The sequence below is a fragment of the Sceloporus occidentalis genome, unplaced genomic scaffold (assembly GCF_023333645.1).
Source record: "Sceloporus occidentalis isolate IW3139 unplaced genomic scaffold, rSceOcc1.0.p SCAF_5, whole genome shotgun sequence".
NCBI classification, from domain to species: Eukaryota; Metazoa; Chordata; class Lepidosauria; order Squamata; family Phrynosomatidae; genus Sceloporus; species Sceloporus occidentalis.
In genome coordinates this window covers 21,145,995-21,172,926 of record NW_028316985.1, presented here as the reverse complement: position 1 = coordinate 21,172,926, position 26,932 = coordinate 21,145,995, and the positions used below count along the sequence as shown (strand labels likewise).

General features: G+C 38.8%; 1 protein-coding gene across 6 annotated transcripts in view; it reads left to right on the top strand.

Moving 5' to 3' along the window:
* Window positions 1–20,965, top strand: part of DENND5B (DENN domain containing 5B) — a 135,630-nt gene extending 114,665 nt beyond the window's left edge. For all 6 annotated transcript variants that reach the window (XM_089527833.1, XM_089527830.1, XM_089527832.1 and 3 more), the window contains 9 exons: window positions 512–640; window positions 4,078–4,199; window positions 5,477–5,622; window positions 7,339–7,457; window positions 10,204–10,391; window positions 11,061–11,143; window positions 13,013–13,139; window positions 15,310–15,484; window positions 18,092–20,965. In XM_089527833.1, the coding sequence (XP_089383959.1) occupies window positions 512–640; window positions 4,078–4,199; window positions 5,477–5,622; window positions 7,339–7,457; window positions 10,204–10,391; window positions 11,061–11,143; window positions 13,013–13,139; window positions 15,310–15,484; window positions 18,092–18,275 (1,273 nt within the window). In that variant the 3' untranslated portion in view covers window positions 18,276–20,965. The remainder of the gene's footprint in view (window positions 1–511; window positions 641–4,077; window positions 4,200–5,476; window positions 5,623–7,338; window positions 7,458–10,203; window positions 10,392–11,060; window positions 11,144–13,012; window positions 13,140–15,309; window positions 15,485–18,091) is intronic.
* Window positions 20,966–26,932: the final 5,967 nt, after the last annotated feature.

Genomic DNA, 26,932 nt, shown 5'->3' with positions numbered 1-26,932 from the left:
TGTTTAGAATTCCCGGTGTTTAGTGGCTTAGACAAAGATTTCTATTTGTATGTGGAGTGTAGATCATTCTGGCTCTGGAGCTGAGTGAAGTGATTAGTTGCCAGCCAAAGATACACTACCTGAGACAAAAAAGAAAATGGTGATCCTTCCCCCACTCATTCAAAGGCTAACCAAGTTATTTTAGCATCTGAGGCATCTCTTCCTGCTTGTGTCAGTAAAAATGTAATACCAGCAAATTAAACAGTGAAATGTTTGATGGCATTTTGTAGTACCCTAAATTGGGTGCCTCTCTATTCTTGAAGCTGCCAAATTGCATCAGGCCCTGATTGGCTGACCCTGGAGGAAGGGATGGGAAAGGGAGAGAGATACAAGAAAGGGAAGCAGATCCCACAACCTTGAAGTCTTCTCATCAGGGTCTAAATGGCTTTCCAAGACATAGTTGAAAATTCTGTTGGTTTGGAGGTCTTCAAAAATAAATTCTGTGGATTTTTTTTCTCCTGCTCTACTTCAGGCACATCCAGAACATGAGTGAAATAAAGACCGACGTGGGTCGAGCTCGAGCCTGGATAAGGCTATCCCTTGAAAAGAAACTTTTGTCTCAACATCTCAAGCAGCTTCTTTCCAATCAAGCCTTGGCAAAGTATGTTCTCAGAGGGTGGTCCTTGGGAGGGTCCCCCTTTGAGGAGGCAACTTAATGCAGTTGTTCTTGAGAGCAGTTCCATTGAATTAAGGGGTAGCAGGTGGCTTCTGAGTAAACCTATTTTGGATTGTAGTTTTCAGCTCTTTAGTTGGGTGTGGGTACTGAGAACATCTGTGCAGCTTCAGTAGCCTAGTTTTGCATCAGTACAGATTCTGTATTGCTCCAGATAATTTAAAAAAATTAGTATATTAATCAATTTTTTTAAATTCCACTCTTCGTACATTGACCTCAGAGCATTGTGTTAACATTACAGTTACCTGTGAGGTTGCTTACCTTGGAAGAGTGTATGGCCCCTTGAGGGCTGCTTCACAATCAAATACAGATATGAACCTGGCTTCCTCATATTCAAATCCAACATAGCAAACCTGGGAGTGGGCATAATGTGTGACACAGCAGATCACATGATGCCATTTTGGCCTTCTGGGGGGGACTCACTGTGCCCCAGAAGTGACATCACATCACTCTTGATCACCTTTAGAACTTCTTTATAAAGAGATTTCTGGCACTTTCAAGGTGATGTACCCTTAAAATAGCATTTCAATGCCTTTTAAAGGCTTGTGTTTTCCTCTGTAAAACCTGCTTTGGGAGCCAGAAATTGGAGAGGAGTGCTGGAGTGGGGATCTCAAAAGCCATACTGGACACACACACACACACACACACCCTGTATATTCTAAGTTCTCCTAATTAGTATGCTGCTGGTGCATCAGACCATGTCCCTGTTTGTTTGATTTTATTTTATTGTGGCTTTCTTACCTTCCTTTCAAAAAGCTGCTTAGGGACATAGAGAGCTCTTTTGGAGCCCAAGGGCAAAAAAAAAAACATTGAAAGACGAGTTGAAGACACAGAGTTATTACTTGTTTAGAATTTAAGGTGCTCATGCTTTAAAAGTGTGCAAAAATATAAACTGAAAACAATTTATCTTTTAAAAAATTTTAGACATATAATAAGTAAATAAATTGGAAGTAACAGCACAAACCCCAATGAAATGTCAGAGCAGCAGTTATAAAACTTTTTTAAAGCATAAGATTTAAAATTCCACAATAAATGACAATTAGAGCCCAACAGGGCAAGAATGTGAAAGATGACCAAAGAAAGAACATCCAGCAGATTTGACGCCAGCATCAAGAAGGCCATTCATTTAACCCCCTGGTGCATGACAGATCAACTGCTGAGAGTTTTACCCAAACTGTGATTAGTAATGCTCCACAAGTGAGTATGGTTTGCAGCCCTCATATGCCAAGAATACATACTTTCTTTCATATTTTGAAGTGCTTAGCCTTACTTCTACAATCAAGATAATCTTTTACCCTCCTAAGACACTGGTACCATTAAAGTAACATTCTTGCATACCTTGAGAGAGGCAGTATTTTATTTTAGTTAATGAGTTGTACCAGGAGTGAGAAAAACAAGATTTAGGTTCCCAAGAAATTGGACAGTCATTGTCTCCCAGCTTAACCCACTGTACAAGGTGAATTGTGAGGATAGATATGAAGAGAAGGACCGTACACACTACACTGAGGTACTGTAAAGAAAGTTGACACATACAAGTAATTAGTTAATAAGGTGTTCTTATAATATTCTATCAATTCAGTTTATGGAAACCCTATGAATGAGAGATTTCCAAAAGACACTGCTACCCACTTTCCTGCTCAGGTTTTGCAAACTCAGGGTCATGGCTTCCTTGTTTGAATCAATCCACCCGTATTGTGGCTTCCCTATTTGTCTACAGCCTTCCACTTTGTTGTTGTTAACTGCCATCAAGTTGATTTTTACTTATGGCAACCCTATGAAAGAGAGACCTCAAAGTACCCTGCCATCAATCCCTTGTTCAGTCTTGTACCAAGCATTGCTATCTTTTCCAATGAGTTACATCCCATCTTATTAATAAAATTAAAACTTATATTACAGAATACTGTTATGTTCAAAAATTAATGAAAATAAATGTCTGTCTGTCTAAGCATACACACAGAGATTGTAAATCTTAGCTGATCTTGTTTTTTACTGGTTTTATTCATAGTATGTAAAACCCACTGGCTGACTTTTGGACAAGACACATACTGACAGCTTCAGGGGAAGGCAAAGGCCAACTCCCTCTGGACAAATCTTGACAAGAAAACCCCATGATAGTGTCACTTCAGGGTCTCCAGAAGTCAGAAATGTCTTGAAGGCACCTAACAACAACAACAATAAAATTTATATTATAAGATCTCTGGGTGGCTTACATCAAAATCAGCTTTAACAATTTAAAATGTAAGGCAACTAAAATTTAAATCAGTGCAAATAATCTAAACATTCTACATACACATTAAGCAACTGAATAATTTAAAAACTTAAAGTTAAAACAATGTTGGATATACTATGTGAATTAAATCATTAGGCCCCAAAGGCTATTTATTAAAAGCCAGGTTTTAGCTTGATGCCAGAATGAAGCCAATGTTATTACCAATCAGGTCCCTAAAGGGATGGCATTCCATAACTGGGATTGAGAAAGCCCTGCCCCATGTTCTCATACTGGTGGGCAGAGGAGGGCCCTTATATCTAAGACAATGAATATATCTTTTCATTCACTTTTATTCTCAAGTCCAGTACATGGTCTAGAATATTGCCTTTGTCTGCAGAAGTAATTAGAAATATACCTCAATTAACAAAATAGATACATTCCTCAGCATCACTTCTTTAACAGAGAATTTGGTACCAGAGGCAGAAATAGCATAGAAAGAATAGGGATAACTTATTATACTAGAAAAAGAACAGTTTTGTTTTGGCAAACTTTTTAGGCAGAATGGCACACAAGTATGAAATGAAACAATCAGGTCAGCTAAACCTTGCATAAGTAGGAAAAATGTTTTGGTATTTCCAGAGACCACTTGAAAGCTTCTTTCAGAATGCATCCAGAGATAACTTTTTCTTTCCCCAGTCTCTCCTTCTTGTGATTTCCTTTTTGGTGGCCAGACTTATAGATCTATGCTTCTTTTTCACATGCTGAGGGTGGCTGATGAGGCAGGCTTATCTACTCTTTCTTTTTCTCTCTTTGTTCTTCTCGAGTGCTCAAAAAATTATTCTGGAGCTGCTGCTGTTAACCTTGCCTGTTGTAGGCAGACACACAGAGGTGTGTGTAGCTAGAGTAGAATCTGGCTCTTTCTCATCTCAAACTTTATTGCATTGTTTACTGCAGACACGTTGCTGCAACCAAAAGTCAGGGTTTCCCTGGGGCTGCTTCACCATCTTCCCTGTGCTGGTGCTGCTAAATAGACTTGGAGACAGAAGAGGAAGAAAGTGGGGGATTTAGCAAGTGCAAAAAGATTGTATAAAAAGAAGCGTCACCATCACAGGCTTTTAAAACAGAGATATGCCTATATCTTCCTTGTTCCTTACAGGAAACTATACAAGCGTTATGCCTTCCTGCGGTGTGAAGAAGAGCGGGAGCAGTTCCTTTATCACCTTCTCTCACTCAATGCTGTAAATTACTTCTGCTTCACAAGTGTTTTCACCACTATCAGTGAGTAGAGAGCAATCCCAGCAAGCTCAGCAGTGATAAAAGGTTGATTGTGATCTTGTAACAAAGCCTGCAGCCATGGCTGTTGAGATCAACACCTTAGAGCATTGTACAGGGGAATGAGAGGATGTGCACCATTCTAGGGAATAGCAGCACACCTTTATTTCTATTTTATTGATATGAAATGTTTAAACTCCCATCTGCTAAGTGAAGCTTTCATAGCAACTTGATGTATGTTTGAAATAACAACAGAACAGACTTGTCAGGACGTTACCCTCTTTAATGGGTGAGTCATTTCTCCTTGTCACTCTTAGAAGCAGACATAAATATTTCAGAACTTTGGGCAACTCATGGTTTGAGCTGTAGCAGAGGCACACCCTAAAACAGTAGGGTAGGGGACACACACACAGAGAGACCTTAGACAGTTCACACATTCTCAGCCTCAGAGGAAAGCAAAGACAAAGCCCCCTCTCAACAAATCTTGCAAAGAAATCCCATCTTAGGGTCGTCATAAGTCAGAAATGACTTGAAGGCACACAACAGCACTTTTATTTGTGGATACTCATTTGGTTTTGTCAGGGGGAAGTTAGATGTCTCAACTTAGATCTTTACCTAATGGCAACATATACGCCAAATCTCTGTTGTGGAAGTAGAAGGATAAAGGTTTTCTGATGGAATAGTGCTTCCTACCATCTAAAAATAGTAGTGACATGAATCCACAGTTTCTAAATTTGCTTGACCTTCACCTTTGGCTGTGTAGTAACAGCAACATCTAGTGGCTATTTATTTTACTGCCTGATAAGAGCTGACTACCAAGCTATGCAGAAGGCATCCCTGTAAAAACCATTATGATAGTCTACTCTACTGATAGTGTTTCTGTGTAGAAGAAAGTTGCAGCTATGCAAGACTTACTATTTTAAAATTATTTCCCCCTTTTGCTAAACACTTGGTCTACCTCACCAAAACATACACAATAAGACATTTATAAAATCTCTGAGACAACATAAGGCTACAATAAAAAGCTATACTGGACCCTAATTGTACAAATGCAATTAATGTGCATGTTTTGAGGAACGTAATTAGTGATAAACAGTCCCTGTGGAGCCTGAAATTTTAACACTTTCCTTCTCTTTGTATGTTTTCAAAAGCATGTCTTTGGTATACACATCAAACAGTATTTAACGTTAGCACTGTTTCTATCTAGGAGACCTACAATAGTGATTGCTTTCTTTTTCATATGAAATTACTGAGTTCATAATTCCTATTGTTTACTGTTACAGTGATTCCATATAGGACAGTGATCATTCCTATCAAAAAGCTAAGTAATGCAATCACGACATCAAATCCCTGGATTTGTGTTTCGGGAGAACTGGGAGATACTGGAGTAATGCAGATTCCAAAAAATCTTCTAGAAATGACATTTGAGGTGAGTTTGGTACACTTCTCTTCTGTCTTTGCAATTTCTAAATGTTCACAGTGGCTGTGCCATTGTCAGGAAGTAGTTGTTTAAAAACCTTGAGTATTATTTTATGCCAACATTGCTTTAAAAATATAAGCAAACAACTTTATAATTGCAAATGAAAGAATGAAATGATTGCTGCCCTCTTGCAAACGTTTCTGTCCTCTTATCATAGGTGATTAACTACCATTTTCCTTCCCTCCTCCCCAAAAATATTTTGCTGGATATAAACCTGGGAGAAAATCCTCATATCTCTGCATCATTTGTAAAATGACGTTCTAATAATTCTTAGGGAGGGGGCATAATATTTACATTTAAAATAGTAACCAAATGAGAGTCCATAAGAAGTTTATTTTGCAATATTGGTGGCAATTTATACTGCAGCATCAAGGAATGTTACATGCCAAAGGGAACTTCATGGGAATATGAGGTGTTGTTAATTTACCACCGCTGACAACAGAAGAGCCTCTGCTTTTGAGATGCAATCCAAGATCCTCCATTGGACACATAGCCATGATAGCTATGCATTAGCTCTTCACCCACCCCCTGAAACCGAACATAAAAGCCAGAGCAATTTGTAGCAATGGAGGTTATTTGTGCTGGCAAACAAGGCACTGCAGAATGACATGACCAGTCCCCTCCCACGAGTGACTGAGGCTGTGATAAAGAGGTGTCACAGGTCTCTGCTTCTCACAGCATTGCTTGCTAGCATGAGGAGGCTGGTCATTTCACCCAGCAGTTCCTTGTTTGCCAGTGGAACACTTCCATAATTCCAGGGGGCTAGCAGAATTTTAAGGTGGGTTTCAGGTCATTTGAGTTGCCAGTAGTGACATAATTGCACATAAGAATTTATAACATCATAAGTGACTAACAGGATACCAGGCATGAAATTTAACGACAGCCCATGTGTATGCTCCACATTTAGTACATCTGCTTTTCCCAAAGGAATGTGTACATCTGTGCAAAATGCAAAATGAAAGAATGCTAAAATCACATCCAAAAAAAGGTGCAGCTGTCAAGCACTTCACCAAACTGAAAAGGGCCCCCCAGCTCCACAGCAGCAGAAATATAATGTGACAGAAATCTTTCATATTGGTGTATATACAATGCTTTTGAATAGACCCATTGCACACATTTTTCTGCCAGCTGCCACTGCCTGGTATGTTTGTATATGTATCATTTGATATCATTGCTTTTATTTACATACATTGATGACACATGTGGGTGTATACTAACTGCATTGCGTCACATTATGTTTGGGGTGACATGGGCTGAACCCAGTATTTGAAGACCTGTGATGATTCATACATGTATGCATAGGCAATTATTTGATAAGTGAGGTCATCAAATGAAGACATTGTATGTGTGAACAAGACACAGGTGGACCAACCTCAACTGTTGGCTCTGATCATTCGCATATGTCCTACAAATTACATTTGCTTCTTTATTATGCTATGATGTACAAAAATGTTGTGTTTGATCTTGGCTTTGTGTATACTGGCCGCAGTCTAGTAACTAGTCCAGACTAGAATAGATCCATTGAATCAATGGGATTTGCATAAATGTTGACTTATTATTGAGCATTGGCTTAACTGACAATACTTCAGTTGGAAGCAGCAATTTGAAGTATGCCACTGGAAATAATTAATATTTGATTTTAAATTTATCCTTCTCTTTTTACAGTGTCAGAACTTGGGGAAGCTGACCACTGTTCAGATAGGTCATGACAACTCTGGACTGTTAGCCAAATGGCTGGTGGACTGTGTTATGGTCAGGAATGAAATCACAGGGCACACCTATAAGTAAGCATGGAAAAGTCAATTAAAAGATTATGTGAAAGGCCAACAGGGCCAAGCACTCTTTTCTCCATTTGAAGCTGAAATGTTAGATATATGTAGATGATGACTTTTTTTCTAATTGTAGTACAAAACAACCACAAACAGGTCAGTGAGCACTAAACACACTCATGGGCTTGAAACACTGAGTGTCCAGGGGGAGTGTGTGATGAGAAAATTGGAGGAGAGAGAAATTAATCTTCCTGCATTACACCCACAGCTCTATTTTTCTGCTCCTTAAAATGCATACTTTATTTTTCTCTCTCCAATACCCCTTTATTTATACTATTTTAACTTTATGCAGGGAGTAGGAGAACACATAAATCTTGAGAAAGTTACCTGGAGAGGACCTAAACCCAATTGCTAGTCCCAACTAGAGTAGAGCAACTGAAGCAGTGGGATTTAAAAAAAAAAAAAATTATTGTATCAATATGATTATATATTCTGTTGAATGAAAAGACAACAGCAGAAACACAACAATAAATGAACAAGAACAGCAACAAGAGAAAAATACCACAAGACTGACTGGGAATGCTGAATCAGGTAGATAATTAGAATAATGGATTGTTCCAATGGTTACTGTGAGTTACAGGAAGACATTAAATAATATTGTTACTATGGGAATGTGCAATAAAAGGCCATCAAAGTTCATTAAATGAGGCATCTAGCGGGTCACGTCTATACTATACCTATAAGTGCTAATTGCCATAGCTTGCTCCATCATTCAGAGGAATTTGCACCGCTGTTGACTTATCATTCAGTCTCAGTTTTGGGAAAGAGTCAAGGTGGTGATGACAACAACAGATTCTTCAGGTCTTCTCTAGTTGCATCCAGCAGTAGGCTTGTAGGCCTTAAACTTCAGCTCTCAGAATCCCGCAGCCAGAATGACCATTTATCCCTTCCTGTTCCCCCAAATCTTTTCCCAAACTGTTACTCTGGGTATACATTTTTTAAACATTACATGAACTGAGAAGTGAAAAGTCTAAGCATATTTTTGATCTCAAATTCCATTCTGAAAGTTCATGATTTTACAGAACCCCAGGGTATATTGTCAGATGCATACCATAATGACAACAGACAAGAAGAATGATACCATTCGAAGGCATTCTAAGCACCTGAGATTTCTTTTTAGGTTTGAAAAACACCAGTGTAGGAGGTGTATTGTCAAGAACAGCTTCTCTTTCCTCTGGGAAAGACTAGTGTTCTAGAAATAACATATTCCAAAGAATGCCATGATTTACAACCCAGCGATCTCAAAGCTATCATGATGGCCAAGTTGAGGTTTTCATTTAGTCCTTGTAAAACAGATTAAGTAATTATATAACTGCCTAGAGTGTTCACTAAGAAGCACAAGGATTCTCCAAATGGCAAACAGGTTTAACAGTTCCATAGCAGAAGTGTTTTTATATTCTGTGCTTCCCCCTTGTTTTTTCATTTCAAATTTTTCACCAATTTGACATCAATCTAGAGAGGCTCTGTAATATGGAAATGAGATTTGTTTACATGCATTCACTCAGTGATTGTGTGTGTGTGTGTGTGTGTGTGGAGACATTCTCGAGAAATAGAATTATTTCCCTCCTTTGGACTTTCTCAGTTCAGCAGTGTAAAACTACTTGTGCAAGTTGTATAGGTCCTGTGCATGTTGACTAGGAATGCAAAATTTGGTCAGTCTAATTTTTGTTGAATTTCTCAGAATCCCGCGAGCATTGTTATCCCATCCAGTTTTATATTGCTCCACAGACACTCCCCTAAAAATAGAAATATGTACAGTGGCCCCTTCTCTTATGTGGGGGATCTGTTCCGACCCCTCCCCCCCACATAAGGGAAATTCCATGTATGCTCGAGCCCCATTAAAGTCAGTGGGGCTCGTGCTCGCAGAGGCACGGCGGTGTGTGCAGCATGGGCACACGCCCCATTACTATTTCCGGGGCACAGTGCCACTTCTGGTGCAGGCACACTATACATACATTTTTGGTTCCTCCTAAAAGTTAAGAAGAACTTTCTGACAGTAACTGCTGTTCAGTAGTGGAATATGCTCCCTTGAAGTGTAGTGGAGTTTTCTTCTTTGGAGGTTTTTAAACTGAAGCTAGATAGCCATCTGTTGAGAGTGCTTTGATTGTATATTCCTGCATGGTAGGAAGTTGGACTGGATGGCCCTTGTGGTGTCTTCAACTCTATGATTCTACAGTGTAGATATATCCTCTCACATCCTTCCATGCACCTCATTATAACCTTAACTTTCCAGAGCAGAACAGAAGACACAGTACGGACCAGCACTTGAACTGTGTGATATTCCTCCACAATTTATGGAGGCCTATGAAAGTAATTTGGGGGGGGGGGGGGGGGAAATGTTATTTATTTATTTATATCCTGGTTTTCTCCTGTCATGAGACCCAAGGCTAAAACAAGATGAAGCTAAAAACTTATCCTTAGAAAAGTTCAAACACAATCACACAAGATATTATATTAAAATATTTAAAATACACCATAAAAAGAATTCATGTGACCACTTAATTATCAAAATACCTGTTTAAATAACAAGATTTTGCTTGTCTGTTAAAGAAGAGCAGAAAGGCAGCCAGCCTAGCAGCTCATAACTACTCTCTTTCAAGCTTATACTTGTAAAAACAGGAATACTGAAGCTAATTGTAGCTTATATTATTATTATTATTATTATTATTATTATTATTATTATTATTATGTGACATTTCAGGTTTCCATGTGGAAGGTGGCTGGGGAAAGGTGTTGATGATGGAAGCCTGGAGCGGATTCTTATAGGAGAGTTGATTTCGACATCATCAGATGAAGACCTTGGGAAGCAGTGTCGGACCCCACCACAACAGAAATCCCCAACCTCAGCTCGGAGATTGAGCATCACTTCCCTCACAGGAAAAAATACAAGTAAGACAGCTTTTTTGCAGTGAGAGCAGGCAAAAGTCACCATCACTCAAAAGGGTCAATGAGAATGCTAAAATCTCAGCACAGATCTTAAAATGCCAGGGAGAATAAGAAGTCTTTACCTGGTGCCAAAACAGATGCACTAAGTAGGCATCTTTCAGGAGGGTATTCCAGAAACATAACAACAAGTTACACACATGAGAACCAAAGCGTCCTACTCTATCTGGTCAAGATTTATCTAGTCCAGAATTCTGCCTTCAATCTAGTAGTAGATCTGTCAGTGTATAAAAATGATTTTTAATGGCATTTAACCCTTAAAACATAAGAACAGCTCTCATAGGCAAGACCAAAGACCTAACTAGTTCAGCAGCTCATTTACCACAGTGACCAGTGAGATATACTTCAGAGGCTCACAAGCAGGACATGATGGCAATAGCCCTCTTTAGATCTTCAGATGTTGTAGCACTGCAGGTTCCATCAGTGTTTGCCAACATAGACAATGGTCAGTTCAACAGTATCTGGAAGTATGTAGTAGTCACACCCCTGCAGCTAAGCAACTGGTATAGTCACCAGCCAAATGCTAGAGTTAAGCCTAACAAGAACCTTTGTATTTCTATCTCAGGGTGAATTATATTCTTCTCCCACTCCCTTTCCCCCCTTGTTTTAATTCAGAACCCAACGCAGGACAAATCCAAGAAGGAATTGGGGAAGCAGTCAACAATATAGTGAAGCATTTTCATAAACCTGAGAAAGAGGTACCTTCTCAAATTTTCAAATGCATCCATTTTTACAAAAGGGATGTGATTAGATTTTTTTCACTTGCTTGAGTGGCAGAATGTTTTTATTAGAGATGTAGGATTGTAAATCAAATTATTTTATATCATCATAAAAGATATATATTCTATATCTCAGGAAAGTTACCCTTTTTCTTACATCTCCCAGAACCTCTCAAGTTGCATGGCCCTTAGCCATTTTGGCTGGGAATTCTGGGAACTATATTTTTAAAAGTAACATTTCTAATCTCTGGTCAGATCTAGCATTGTGGCAACCTTTGGAGTCTAATTATCTAATTTCTCAAATAGCTTTGTTTATTATATGATGCTGTTACTGAAACAGATTGCAAACAAGTGCTCTCACCTTTTTGGATATTGAAGGGGCAGTGAGTATTTGTGGTGGAAAGTTTGGCTGAAATCTTGGGCTGTATCGGCACTGCAGAAATAATCCAGTTTGACACCACTTTAACTGCCATGGCTCAGTGCAATGGAATTCTGGGAATCATAGTTTGTTGTGGTATCTGAGCTCTGACAGGGAGGGGAGGGCTAAATGTCTCACAAAACCACAGTTCCCAGAATTCCATAGTAGTTAAGCAGTGCCAAATTGGATTGTTTCTGCAGTTTGGATGCAGCCACAATGGTATTACAGCCCCTAAAGAAATCTACCTTTGTAGGGCTTTGAGTACAAAAGTCATAAAAATTTTCTGACTCAATTCAGAATAGACAGTTATTTTCAAAAGAAGATAAACAGCATTTTCCAACACTAATAATTGGCACAAAATCCAAAGATTCAGGTATTTGTTTTCATATAGATCGCTGCTTCGGATAATATTTAGAACTTGTAAAATTCACTTTTTTGGACTTAGTTTGTGAGCATCCCCAAGACACCATGACCAAGTGATCCTGGGAGGTATAATGTGAAATTGCAGCTGTCTCAAGCTATGATTCTGTACTAAGAGGAACAGGTAGCTCCTTGGTGTATGCAAACTTTACTCTTTTCAGCATTTCATTTTGTCTGACTTCACTGTTTATAACACCCATCTTCTACCCCAGGTGTTCGGGTTGCCAGAATGAAAATTAGAGACAGCTCCTGCAATTTCAGTGATTACACAGAAGAGGAAATTCCAGCCTGGGTCACTTGTTACCTGATTGCATGACAAGCAAGAGCTAATAATTTCCTCTTCTACAAATTTCTTAAAGATGCAGAAACTGCCTCTAGTTTTCATCCTAGCAAACCTACCAGCTGTGGATAGGTATACCTTAAGTTAACCTTTTATGCATCTGATGACACAGGCTGTAGTCCACAAAAAAGATATGATATACAGTGGACCCTTGTTATACGCTGGGGTTTGGTTCCAATATCCCCCATGTATAACAAAATCCGTGGATGCTCAAGTCCCATTAAATATAATGACATAGAAAAATTGTGTCTTTTATAAAAAATAGAAAATCAAGGTTTGATATTTGAAATTTATACTTTTTTTGAACATTTTCAAACCGTGTATGCTTGAATCCATGTATAAAAAATCCATGTATAAGAAGGGCTGACTATATTACATTTGTAGTCTTTAAAATGCTACAAGGTTTGATGATATTTTCTGCAATAGGCTAAAATCACTATCCACCACTTCACACGGAATTGTCCAAATGCTTTGTTATCTACCAGAGAAGCAAATAATTTAAAAATCTGAAGCAATGCCACTTAGGCCTTGTTGTAATTATCCTTCCATTTCATTACCTCAGTGTAAATAATCCATACAAATACCAAGTCTGAGCATCATACCTGGGATAAAAGTCAGATATTTCTATAGTTTTGCCATACATAGACATCCATTGTTTCTCTTTCTCTAGAGAGGAAGCCTCACTGTTCTCTTGTGTGGAGAAAATGGCTTGGTTGCAGCACTGGAGCAAGTCTTCCACCATGGTTTCAAGTCCGCTCGTATCTTCCATAAAAACATCTTCATCTGGGACTTCATAGGTAATCAGAATACTTGGTTCATCAGGACTTTGTGGGAAAGGTTTAGCTAAATTGATGGGGGGGGGGCAAAATCTGGGAGCTATAGTTCAAAATAAGAACTTTTCCAAGCTGTCTGGTGGTGTGTTGCATTTGACATTCATAAAATGATGGTGAAATTAGCTATTAACTCATTGGTAAACAGCAGCTGCTTGGTAAGAACAGTTGGGCCAATCCTGTTATTACTGAATATGAAATGGTCTGTTTCAGGCAGTAAACAACGATGTGGTGAGGCAGATGAGGTGGTATTTGAATTTTCTACATTAGAGTTGTAACTGTGCTGCAAAGCTTACATAAGAAAGAGCTCAGAGACACCCAAGTTACCTTGAACCTGCAGGATTCTGAAAATGTAACTATGCTGGTTCTGGGAGTTTTTGGGTTGCTTTTGTGATGTAGCGCTTGTGTCTGTATGGACAGTTCTCTTATCAGGCTGTTATCATTTGAAGTGAGGGAAGATGAAGAAGGTGAGCAAACGTTTTCGCTACTTACCACCCCAGGACTTCTCTGAAACTCACAAAGACATTCTGTGTAAGCAAAGGCAGGATTTTACTCAGTAGCTTCATATCTTCCCTTTGTTAGGACAGGCTCCTCATTTAAAAGTGGTTCTTAACTGGCAAGCTGATGTAAAAGGAAGAGACTGAACAGAATATTTTTTCTGCTGTAGATGCCTTCAGGGCAGTAATTACCTCTGAATCCACAGCTACTGTGTCCTAATGGGATAGGAATTCACTTTAAGGTCATAAATTAGCTATGGTTCTAGAAGAGACTAGGCCAAGCTGACAGTCATCAAATCACTCAGTACCTAATTTCAAAATGACTGCTTTAACCTTTCCTCACTTATGGAGTATTTGCATGATGTAAATTGCCGTGACTGTGTGTAGTTCTTAATGTTTGCTTACTGGTCATTATGCTTAATAATAAAAAAGGGTAGGAAAGCAATTGTGCAAACAAGCATAATGAAGGTAGACTGTTTTTCTCAGTGCAAGTTTTTGTTATGTGAATTTTAGGTTAAACCTGGGGGAGATGATTAAATTTTGTTCCATGCTGATATAATTACTGCCCTGCCGATAGACCAAGACTGAAATCATGCATCCCTCCAAATGTTATTGGACTGCAAGTCCCAGCAGCCTTAGTTGATATGGCCAATGCTGAGGAATGCTAGGAATTGCAGTCCAGCATGCACTTCTACAGTAGATTACATTCATTACACTATGTTTCTCACCCACTGATTGCTGTCTTCTGTACTGAATGAGTGATGATCATTTCTAAGCTGGTTCACCCAACTTATAAGTGGATGTTGGTTTTTTGGCTGTATTTAAAAACTAAAGCAAATCATTTTTGTGGAAGGAAAAACTGGGGTAGCTGACATTTCATTTGTCCTAGAAAGCCGTGCTCCTAAACTGCTTTTTAAGCTTGGGAAATGCAAAATTTCTGCCACTATTTTTTTTTCAGTGACTGCATCTTTTGCCCTTCCCTGAGAGTTGTCATTGCAGTGGACAGTAGTTGGATGTTTCAGAAAAACACACGACTAATTCCTTCAGCAGCAACTTTAATTCTATGGGTGCAGTGTGTTCATTGGTTTTCTTTTTTCTTTTTTAAAGGCAATCATTATAAAAATTCACAAAGTTCTCTCCCATACAATCTTGTTTTTTTAAAACATGAAATATTGAACTAGGAAAAATTGTCTTCAGTTTCTTTTTTTAAATATAGAATCTTCTTTCAAAAACCCAAAGATATTTTATTCAAAAGTAGACCCAAAAGTTTAAAGGGTTAACAATGTATCGTAACAGTGCAGCATTATGGCTATCTAATCAGAAGTATTAATTGCAATTAATGAGATTTATAATCACAGTGTTTTAAAGATGACTGTCCACATGTACATACTCCTAAATAAACGTGCTGGTTGATTAGCAAAATGATCAACAGGACAAAGTTGTGGAGAAACATTTTACAAAAATGTTTATTCTTTATTAACAGGGTCAATTTCACCAACTTTTGGTTGTGTTACTTTATCTCTATAGCCTCAATTTCTTAAGTGGCCTTCCTACTCTAAATAGAAAACTAAACAAGCCAAGATATTATTTTCATTTTGTGTTCTGTGAGTTACTTCTATTCGTCTTTCTTCTGTCCTCAGAAAAGGCTGTTGCCTACTTTGAGACTACTGACCAGATTGGGGACAGTGAAGAAGATGTACTTCTCCAGAAGTCCTCCTGCAAAACATTCTGCCACTATGTAAATGCAATCAATACTGCTCCACGGAATATAGGGAAAGATGGCAAATTTCAAATTCTGATTTGCCTCGGAACTCGGTATGTATATGTTTGCTTATGAGATAGCTCTTGTGGGATGCTCCATGCTACAAGAATGTCACCACTTTAGCAATGTTCTGAGGTCATCTGTACCAGTGGTTTTCTATCTTTGGTCATTCAAATGTTTTGGACTTCACTTCCCAGGAACTCCAGCCAGCTTGACCAATAGTCTGTGATTGTAGGAGCTGAAGTACATTGAACCAAAGTCTGAGAACTAATGAACTATTTCTGTTCACATTAAATGAGTTAGGTCGTGTTGACATGGCAGAATTCTGTGCTACTGATACAACGTTATGAATCTCATGAGTAGAAACGACATAGAACTGTGATCAGGCTGTGTTTTCAAAGTTGTAACAGAGAATTTCTGATGCTGAAGTCAGGATGGTTCCTCGCCTTCTGCATTTTGGAGAAACTGGTGCAGCCCCTTAAAACTGTGTACATAAACATTTTTGGGTAGACCATTTAGGACCCAAAGGCTTTTATAAACAGCCATGTTTTCACTTGTCACCTAAATGAAGTTGATGTTGATCCCAGTCAGGCCTCCAAGTGGAGGGCATGCCACCACTGGGGTGGCACAGCTAAAAAGGCCCTCCGCCACATCCTCACACAGTTCATTGATCTGTGGTGGGATACAAATAGGATTTCCACATCAGCACTTACTCCTCATGCAGGTACATATAGGGAGAAGCACTTCTGCATATACAATCCTGAAATCCCAAGCCATGGAAGGATTTAAATGTTCGGAGTAGCAACATAAATTGACTTTTCATAGATAAATAATAAATAATAAATAAAAGTTTTATTTATATACCACCCTTCTACAAATCAGGGCGGTGCACAACAAGATTAACAATACAACAAACTCCAACAATACAATATACAGTTACAATATACAAACCATATCATAATAAAACCTTAGACATATTAAAAAGCATTACATCCTCATGCCCATCTAATACTGGCAGAGGAAAGGAGGGGGGGAGGTGAGTACACATTCTTTCATGTTCCCAGACCACTGCTGTTTTTTTATTTGAATCCTCTCCCCTTTTTGTAAGCTTTTGGTTTGTGCCATTTTGGCTTCCTTCCCTTCCCTGAAAAGGCAGGCTTATACCCACCCATATACCAGGATGCAGCATGACACTGTGCTTGCTCTGCCCTCCCTGACCACACAGCAAACCACACAAAAGGTGAAGAGAAAGGTGAACCAATGCCCTGCCATTTGGGTTGGGTTGTCTGGAGGATGCAGGGACAAGGGGAACTTTGCACATCCTAGCCGCAGTGTTTCAATGGCAGTTTTCCTTAAGCATGACTACAGTTGTGGATTTTAGAATCATAGAGAGGGAAGAGACATAAAGGGCCATGCAGGTCAACACACAATCAAAGCACCCTCCACAGATGGCCATCCAGTCTCTGTGTAAAAACCTTCAAAGAAGGAGACGCCATCACACTCTGAGAGAGTGTATTCCACAGGCAAACAGCTCTTACTGTCAGGAAGTTCTTCCTAACGTTGAGGTGGAATCTCTTTTCCTGTAGTTTGAACCCATTGCTCCGGGTCCTGTTCTCTGGAGCGGAAGAGAACAAACTTGCACCATCCTCAATATGACACTCCTTCAAATACTGTACTTAAATAGGGCTATCATATCACCACTTAACCTTCTCTTCTCCAGGCTAAACATACCCAGCTCTCTAAGTCTCTCCTCATAAGGCATGGTTCCCAGAATTTGGTTGCCCCTGTAGATTTAACAGTGTTTTCCCACCAACAGGTGGTCCAGGCCTCAGAGGGAGAGAAGATCTGCTGGACTTTTCCCCTTCCCCACTACCATTTCCTTCTCCTTTTGTGTCTTGTCTCTTTAGATTGTAAGCCTGAGGGCAGGGAAATATCTAATTAACATTTTGTAAGCCGCTTTGATAGCCTTGGCTGAAGAGCAGGGTATAAGTAAACAAATATTATTATTATATTAACATGGTTACTTCTTCTTTTTATATGTCAAAATTTGATTTGGTTGTTGTGGATGCAAGTTTAGCCATTCAGTTAATTCAGATAATTCTTTGCAAATCCATGTCAAGCCATGACTCCACATCCTGGTTTGCAGCCAATACTGTAACTGTGCTTGAGATATTCAGAGTCAGCACTTAACCAAAGTTTATTTTCTCTTTAATCATCTTTTAAGTGTTATGACTGCCTAGAGCAGGGGTAGGCAACCTGCGGCCCGCGGGCCGGATGCGGCCCCACGAGGCCTTGGGACCGGCCCCAGCCTGGTCCTGCCACCGATTGCCGCCAGGGCCATTGGGGGGCAATTGTCTATAGAAGCCTCAGAAACATGCATTTATATTAACATTTTTTTAAAAATCAGCAAATTTTTTCACGTGTCCTCCATTTTTTTAAAAAAAAGTGTCTTCCATTTGAAAATTTTGTCCTACATTTGTCCTGGTTTATTTATATATTTAATTTTTTTAAAAAAAAATATTTAATTATTTATTTTTTGGCTTCGGCCCCCCAGTTGTCTGAAGGACAGCAACCCGGCCCCCGGCTCAAAAGGGTTGCCTACCCCTGGCCTAGAGCCTCTGGATGTAGCCTGTTCAGTGATGATATCCTTTCTTTCACAGAGATCACTTGCTCTCACAGTGGATTCCACTACTGGCAGAGTGTCCAGCCATCACCCGCATGTATGAAGAAAATGCTCTCCTACGCGACCGTATGATGGTGAACTCCCTTATTCGAGTCCTGCAGACTCTGCAGGATTTCAATATCATCTTGGAAGGATCGCTCATAAAAGGGGTGGATGTGTAGCAGATGCCTCCATCTTTTTTCTTTCATCTCCCAGGCAAATGAAATGTTAATGAATATGGGAGAGGACAGATCTGTTGAAACGCAAATACTGCTGGTAGTTCTCCACTGTATGTTCAAAATCAGCTTGTTGATAGGTGATGGGGCACCCACACTCATGTAGTCTCCTTACTGCTCTGCAGCTGCAAACAAGCTAAACTGAAGTATTGTAGTTTTCAAATCCGAAGTTTAGTATAAAAATAGAGTATTTTCATGTGTTCAATGTGTGTAAATAGAGGCTATCTTCCTTCAGAAATATTACCAATAAGAAACTTTTCTTAGAATCAGTGTTCACGGTTTGTGGGGGAAGTAGCTTAAAACAACTTTATAGGGTTGGGGGAGGGGAAGGATCATTTCTTGCGCATACCATGGGGGAAAAGCCACTTTGTGTGTAAATATACTGTACAAATGTTAGCAGAGGGGCTTTTTCATGTATTGCAAAGGAACACATGAAAACTCTCTGGGTAGCTGTGCTCTTTTTGTGAAATGTATATGGTTTGCTTTATGCCCTGTACATGTTGGTCTCTTGTTATATCCTTTAGGTTTGAACCTTTTTTGATGTGCATCAAATAAGCTGTGAGTAATAGGATTCTGCATCCTCTTTTTGACTTTGTTGGTCAGTGCAAATGGTACAAAGAAATGATTTCACACTGAACCTGCAAAATACCTGAGCTTCACACAGGTGTCTGCCAAGATCTGCCTGAATTTTTTTTGCTACATTAAATAAAATGTGAATAGTGGGGACAAGGAGGACTACATTATAAGTGTAATGTGTTAACTGCCCTTTCAACTCTCCTTTCCTTTCCTTTCCCTCCCTTCCTACCTCCAGGTTTTTGGTTTCTGAACATGAAACTTTCTTGGAAAGGAGGAGGAGTCTGGAGGAAAAAGCAATAATTTCTCATATACGGCTTAGTCAGAATTCTTACAAAATTTGAACAGTAGAGAGTTTTAAATGAAGTGGGCTGCTTTCTTTGATTGGAGCCAACATTATGTCCCTATATCTCACTGGAAGTTGCAACCAAAATTTGCCAAATGTGCTTCCACAACAGTGGCTAACAGTTTTATCTGTAGCACAGGAAGATGCTAAGAGTGTCCTCCTATATCATAAAGCACAGTGGGACTGCAAGACAGATAAATAGTCCATTTCCCTTCCTGAAAACAACGGGAAGAGAAGAACAGAGAGAGAAAGCTACTGTATTTGATGGTGTGAGTTACAGAGGCAGACAATGTAGACAACAACAAAAAAGAGTGCGAGGATTGTGTACACCTTATGAGCTGCATGTTCCTCACTCCTAGTTCAAAATGTAAAAATCTTCTGGCTGCTGCCTCATCTTCCTGTACACAAATGAATAAGGTCTTTTCTCCTGCCTATTTTAGCTTGTTACCTTAGCTCCACGGGAGCTTTTTTGTGTTTTTTTCCAGTGCTTTGCTTCTAATACTTTACTTTGCTCTCAAGTAGAGTTACTCTATGTGAACCAGAAAGGGTGCATGTGGCATGTTGTTTTAGAGGAGACAGCCAGAAAGTAGAGTGTGTGGAAAAATATCTTTACATTCAATAAAGTAAAGGTGACCTTTTAGGTTTGGTGCTTCCATTACCATTAATGGTCTGGGAGTTCTTTCACTCTTCCTACCACACCACTGAAGTAACACAAGAATCTCTAATCACATTTGTCAACAGGAACATAGGGCTGGTAATTGCTACCAGTGTTGCCCTATTCTAGGAACCCATGGCAGTGCTGGCATGGAAAGTAATTGTGTTACAGGTCATCTAGTGTGGCCTCAGCCTTCCTGTGATAACCAAATAGCATGTGAAAGCATCCTGCTGTAGATTTAGGGAAGGTTACAACTCCTACAATGACCCAGTCAGAATGCCCAGCAGCCAGGTTCACTAGGGAGCCGTAGTTCAAAAAATTAACTTTTCAGTGCTACAGAAGATGGTAACCATTACAGTAGTATGTGCAGTATTATGTGTATATGTGCTCTGATTCTAGCCTTTTAGCAGGATTGAGGTGACTGATGACTGATTCTAGAGAATTTTTCTGCCAGGTAGAGATGTTTAATATTTTAATAGGAAAAAAAGAATGCTGCAAGTGGACATATATAGATCAGGCACAAATTATGCACAAATTGACAGAGGCTAAGTGGGCAACATGGATAACAATTGAGTATGTATCATTCCATTCCCCTCCCCTTGTTGATAGGAGATTTGCCTTATCATTTGGAGACTTGGCTTTATAAGCTTGATCTTCTGCCTCTGATTTTTGGTTCTTAATGGGTTTTCTTCCTATAGGATCTTTCATATCCAGCAAAGTGGTGGAGTTGGAACAACAAACACCATTAATTATGCCTGACAGTGGTCTACTTGGAAGGGAAGCCCTTGGATAGAAGAAACTGATTGTTACCACATAAAACTTTTGTTGGTCTTTTTTTGCTCCTCTTCCCTAAGAGAGAGAGAGGAAGCACATTGAAAAAATGGAAATAGGAAGCAAAATGCATTTTTGCTGGAGAAAAGGATCATAATTTTTACAGAATACTTATTTCATCAAATGATAAGATGATTGCATATGATGCTGACAAGAAACTCTCATAAGACCAGAATTATAAAAATGTCCCAAACATTTGAAGCCATAGGGGTTGGAATCTGTTTCGTTTTGGGGGGGGGGATCTGTTTCCTTTTGGGGGGGGAGAGATTTTTTAAATTGAAAATAATGCAGTATTAGCACCCTTTGTTATTTTACAAATATAAAATACATTATAAGGAACTTGATTTGACATGATATTAACAATACAGTTTAATCAGAAAGAACTGCAAATTAAATCTTCTTTTTTCAATTTTATATTTATTTATTTATTGCTACAAGTGGAGCTAGAAGGTTCCTGTGCTTATCAGTAACCTTTTTGGTTTTGCCAGTTTATGTGGAGCAGGTATACAAAATAATTAATAACAGAAGAAACCATTTATATTATTAACATGAAGGGGAAAATAGTCTTTTAGTCTTCCATAAAGCACCCATTCCAAAGAAAGAACTGAGAAAAGGAAATCAAGACCAAGAATTGTAATGATGACAGATACTGTACATCAGTGCTTCTCAAATTATCTAATGTGGGGGACCAGAAATTATTTTTCCAAAGAGCCAGAGACTGGCACTGTATTTATGTCTGCTGGCTGCAGTTGTCTCCTCCTTTTCTAGAAACTCATCAGGACCAGCAGGCAGTGGCACCAGTCCATGGCCCACCACTTTTGAGTAGCACTGTTGTGCATAGTCTTAGCTAAATGTCCACTTGCTGTGTAGTTTATTGAAATAATGTGATGTGAGTAAATAAAACAATGGCCTCTCTTAAATATTTTATTCCACATTTTAAAAGACAGTTTCCCATAATTAGTTTTCAATTTTTCCAGGAAACACAGTGGGTTTTGAAAATAAAAATTCCTGAGTTTTTCTCTCCCTCTCCCCCATACCATTATGTCTCTACACAGGACTACATGTACTTGGGGCTTGCAGTCCATGTGCAGACTGACAGTGGAGGAGGGCACTTGCGAGGACTGAATTTCTTTTTATAGTTGAATTGATTACAGTGACAAAGTTGTAGAGGAAATATGGTGGAATGGGTTAAGGGTTAAGTGCATACTCTGCTGCTATTTTGTACTTCTGTACCAACCAGAGCTTGGATGATTTTATGCTTTGTTACAAGATGTGTCCTTCCATCCCAAAGCTGTCCTGCATTAATCAGGGACCTTGGATTGAATGGCTTCCACAGTCTCTTACAACTCTTTGGTTCTGTTTGCTTGTTGCTGCTTTTTCTGCTACTGAACCACACTGACCTCCAAAGGTCTTTCAACACTGTTTTTAGCCAAACAAGTACATCAAGCTTATGGAAATGTTAATTATGAACAGTTAGAAAACCCTGAGACAACCAGTGGTTTACAAACATCAAGGTATTTTACTAGTATATCTGACTACTTGAAAAATTTAGTTGGTAACTTCTGCCACTAGATTTATTGAAACAGCACATAACTTTTACTGCATCAGATTCATCAAACAGGGCTTTGGCAGCATGAATGTGATCCATGTATTTTGAAGCCTTCACTAATACTTATGGATGCATCTTTTCAGGAAGCTTGCTGGATATTCTCTGGATCAAACCAGTTTGCTATATATTCTAACTGTGAATTTAACTTCAGTTGTGATTAGAAGTCAAGGATTAAAAATCTAAATGTGAATAAACCTACAACCCCAGTTAAAGTTAGCATAATAACATGGGAGAATTATTTGAATTTTTTTATCCCTCTCCATTTATTTCTCAGAGCCGCCTTAGGTAACATAGCTGTGATTATATTTCAAATACACCTTCAGAAATTTAGATTTTTATAGTTGCTAGGGTTATTTTCCTTTCTAGATTTCCAATTAATCTTCAGGAAACCAGTGTTACTTGACCACCATAGTTAATTTTTCCACTTAAAGCAAACTACAGATTATTTACTTAGTTTACCTGTATTCTGGTAGTCCGTATTTCTGATCATTTTTCTCAATACCTGATAGCAAAAGGTGTAAATAAAACCTCAAACATGAATCAGGAGAGATGAATAAGAAAAAAAATCCCCAAGTCTTTTTTTTATTAAATGGCACTGAGCAGAAAGCAAAATGCTGTTCAGATTTTTCCATTCACTACAAAAGAATCTGGAGCAAATCTAATACCTTCGCTTAAATCCACTTGCTAATCACAAATAGAGTAAACTTGCTGAATTGATGGAATTTACATAAATGTTGAGTAATGCACCATTCAACAATAAACTCAATGGGTCTGCTTTATTTGGGTCCAGCATTTGTATTTAGGCTCTAGGCTGGAATCCTTTTGGTAACATTGTAACAGAACCAGAGACTATACAGTGGGCCCTTGGGATCTGTTGAGGTTAGGGTCCAGAACCCCTCATGGATACCAAAATCTGTGGATGCTCAAGTCCCATTATATACAATAGCATAGTAAAATGGTGTCCCTTATAGAAAATGGTAAAATCAAGGTTTGCTTTTAGGATTTTGTTGTTGTTGTTGTTGTTGTTGGAGCATTTCCTAGCCATTGATGCAGAATTAATGGATATGGAGGGCTGACTGTAGTAGCATGCATATTTTTTCAGCATTGTACAAGGAGATATCCAGTACCACCTTGCACATTGGTTTTCATCAGACTGCACAATAGTTCCAGGCGTACTTCCAGCCTCAACCCAGATAGCCATGGAGTGGTAGAGGCACCCAGCTGGCAGCCCTCTGCATACGTACACTGTTGTAGCTTTCCACTCTGTCAACATTTAATCAGATCTTGACCCTAAGTTGTTGGACTCACCACCATCCTGCCTTGTAGGTACTGGTCTTGTTTGTAGCTTAAAAAAGAAACCTGGAACAACCACTCCCAACTTGTGCCCTCTAGATATTTGGATTACAGCTCCCATTATAACTAACCATTTGCTTTGTTGGCTAATGCTGAGGCAGGATATATTCCAAAATATTTGAAAGGCACCAGATTGCGGAAGACTGTTCAACCTTATTCCCCTGTATGCTATGGTTATTTCATGACATGGGGGGGGGGGGGAATATGAATATAGATGAATAATGAGATCCCTTTAACATTTGTATGGTTGAAATTCACAATAGACCTCTTGCCTCCACTGATATCCTGTGGGGTTGTGGGGTTGAATATTGTATTTGGCGGTGTAGTTTCTTTTGGTAGAGCCGTCATCTGTTCTCTTATGTGTCAATCCATATGAATGAGTGTGAAAAACATCCTGTCTGTCTCTTTACTTTTAGGCAATATAATGATGTACACTTATGTCATATTATCCCAACTTTGAAGCATGAGATAGACTAGTCTATTTGACAACTTCAGGAGTGCAGTTCTTTGTGACATTTGTTTTATTCCTTTTGTGTGCAATTTTACAAATAAAAAACAGCAACCAGACAGCTTTGATCACGTGGAACGTAAATAAATTATTCTAATTTTTAAAAAGGGTGAAGACTTATCCATGGTTCTCTGCACCCTTTTGACATCAGTATTAATAATCCTTTGTGGATATGAGAAACTAAAATTTTAAAATGACCAAAGCCTTCTGGTAACTTAAAGAGTAAATTCTGTATTCAAGAACTGTGGCTCTCAAATATTCTTTAATAGAGTTGCTATATTAATATAGTTTTTTTAAACTGAAGAGGAAAAAATAGAATCGAAATGTGGATTAGTTTGTAAACAGTTTACAAATCTCAAACTAACCAGAATGAAGTGGTCTCAGTGCTGGAAGATTCCCACTTCTTCATATTCTGAGCAGACATATCTGCAGCCCATTTACTGAAAGGTAAATTCCAATGCATTATGTGGAACTGACCTCTGAGTAAAATGTTTGGGGCTGGGCTGTTAACTGCCTTTTTGTTTAGAGTGTGTTTGAGAAATGCTGCAGTTATATGTATTTTGTTTTCTCTTCCTCTCATCAAAAGTAGATATCTTATTAAGGAAAAGTTGTATGTTACACTTGAAATTGTACAAATAGACCTGATATAGTTTATTAAATAACTCCTTCCTCCCCATCCCTTAAGTATATTCAAAGTATGTTGCTGAGTTCTGTTTTACATGATTAGTAAGTTAATCAAGACTGGAAGTGTTCAAGAAGTGGATGTCGGTAAAAGTATTGTTATTTCAAGCACTTTAGCATACATATCACAAACTGATGTGGGTTGTTTTTTCTTTTCCCCTTTCCCAGGGTTTGGATTACAATTAAATGCAGCTTTTCATGCAATGGTCTTTACAAATAAAACTGTGAGAATATCACATTCTGTCATGCAGTGCTTTATTTAAGTCAGTAGACAATACATGTACACACTCATACACACACAGGTGGCAACATCAACTCTAAACTAAATTATGCAGGACTGCTCTATGCTGGTGACCCTCCCTATAGCAAGATGTTGAAATATATTGCCAAATACATAAGATAACACCAGATCAGTTTTGTGCAAGGCTAATAGAAAACATCCCACTGGTTTGTTCTACCTGTTTATAAATTCTATCAAGCTGCCTAGCAGTAATGTCAGGCCTACACACCAGTGCTTTCTCCAGTGATGAAAGTGTGTGTGTGTGTGTGTGTGTGTGTGTGTACACATTTGAGGACACTGATAGAGTCACAAGAGCCTCAGAACCACACAAATGGATGTCATGCTTTTATGTTTATCTGCCCTCCCAACCTATTTGCAGCTTGCTTGCTTGGATTTATATCTCACCTTTCTATGTAAAGGATCCAAGATGCCCTGCTGCATTTAACAAAATATGGTTAAAGCATTATTTATACAAGAAGTTTAAAAGTTCATTTTTTTATCCACAGATTCAATCATCCACAGATTGAAAATATTCCAAACAATATAAATTCCAAAAAACAAACCTTGATTTTGCCATTTATAAGAGACACAATTTTATTGAGCTGTTGCATTTAATAGGACTCGAGCATCCACAGATTTTGGTATCCACAGGGGATCCTGGAACCAAACCTCAGCAGATACCAAGGGCCCACTGTAATGGAATTAAAAGTTCCATTAAAACATGATTAAATCAATATAAAAACACCAGGCATAATTTTTAAAAAAGAAAAAAAACTCATGGTAAAATTACAACCCCACCAAAATCCCTTTCTGTTAACGTAAATTATGAGCCAAAGACAACCTAGGAGCGCCAGTGAGAAAGCCTGCTCCTGCATCCATTATCTTACATAGAGAAATCCTAAGAAGGGTGGAGACTTTGGGGGACTTTTCACTTCTGTGCCTCACAGAAAGTTTCACCTTGCTGAAAATTGACCAACAGAAGGCCCAAAATGAGAGTGAAAGTAATACCTGGCTTCCCTTTGACTGATGGAGGGGAATCAGATTGGGGCAATTCCCCTTTCATTTGGGTGTAGGGTCTTTGGGAATCTGGCAGGCTGCAAAACACTCCTGAGGGCAGCATGTGGCCCTTGGACCATCATTTGCCCACCCTTGCTTTCTAGGTATTAAAGTTTCAATACCACCATCAGACGTCAGCTACAGGTGTCCTCTAGATGGGTTGTACTACAGCTCCCGTCACCTCCAAGCAGTATAGCAGAAGTTCTTGGAAAGTTGCTATTGACATAGTTTGTTACATTATTAGTTCTAAAGGCAAGAGGAAGTTACAGTTCTACTCAGAAGTTTCTTAAAACTACACTTTCCCATTCCTTAAAAGTGCGTAAAATAGTTATCTTTGCTTTCAAAAACCCCGGCTGAATAATGCAATCCGCCACAGTACAAAACCCACTCCCAAACATTTTGTCTCCCCAGTACCCATAACAAACAGCACAAGGCAGCTAGCGCTTTGACCATGTGAGATTCGCCTTCCACTATTCAATGAGGTCACACCACCAGAACTATAAAAGTTAATCACACTATTGAAAGAATAAAGTTATCCTTTATTGCAGTCAATATAACTTCGTTACAGAGGTTGAGTCTCCCTTATCCAAAATGCTTGGGACCAGACGTGCTCTGAATTTTGGAGTTTTTTGGATTTGGGAATATTTGCATATCCATAATGAGATATCTTGGAGATGGGATCCAAGTCTATACACATCAATTTCATTTATG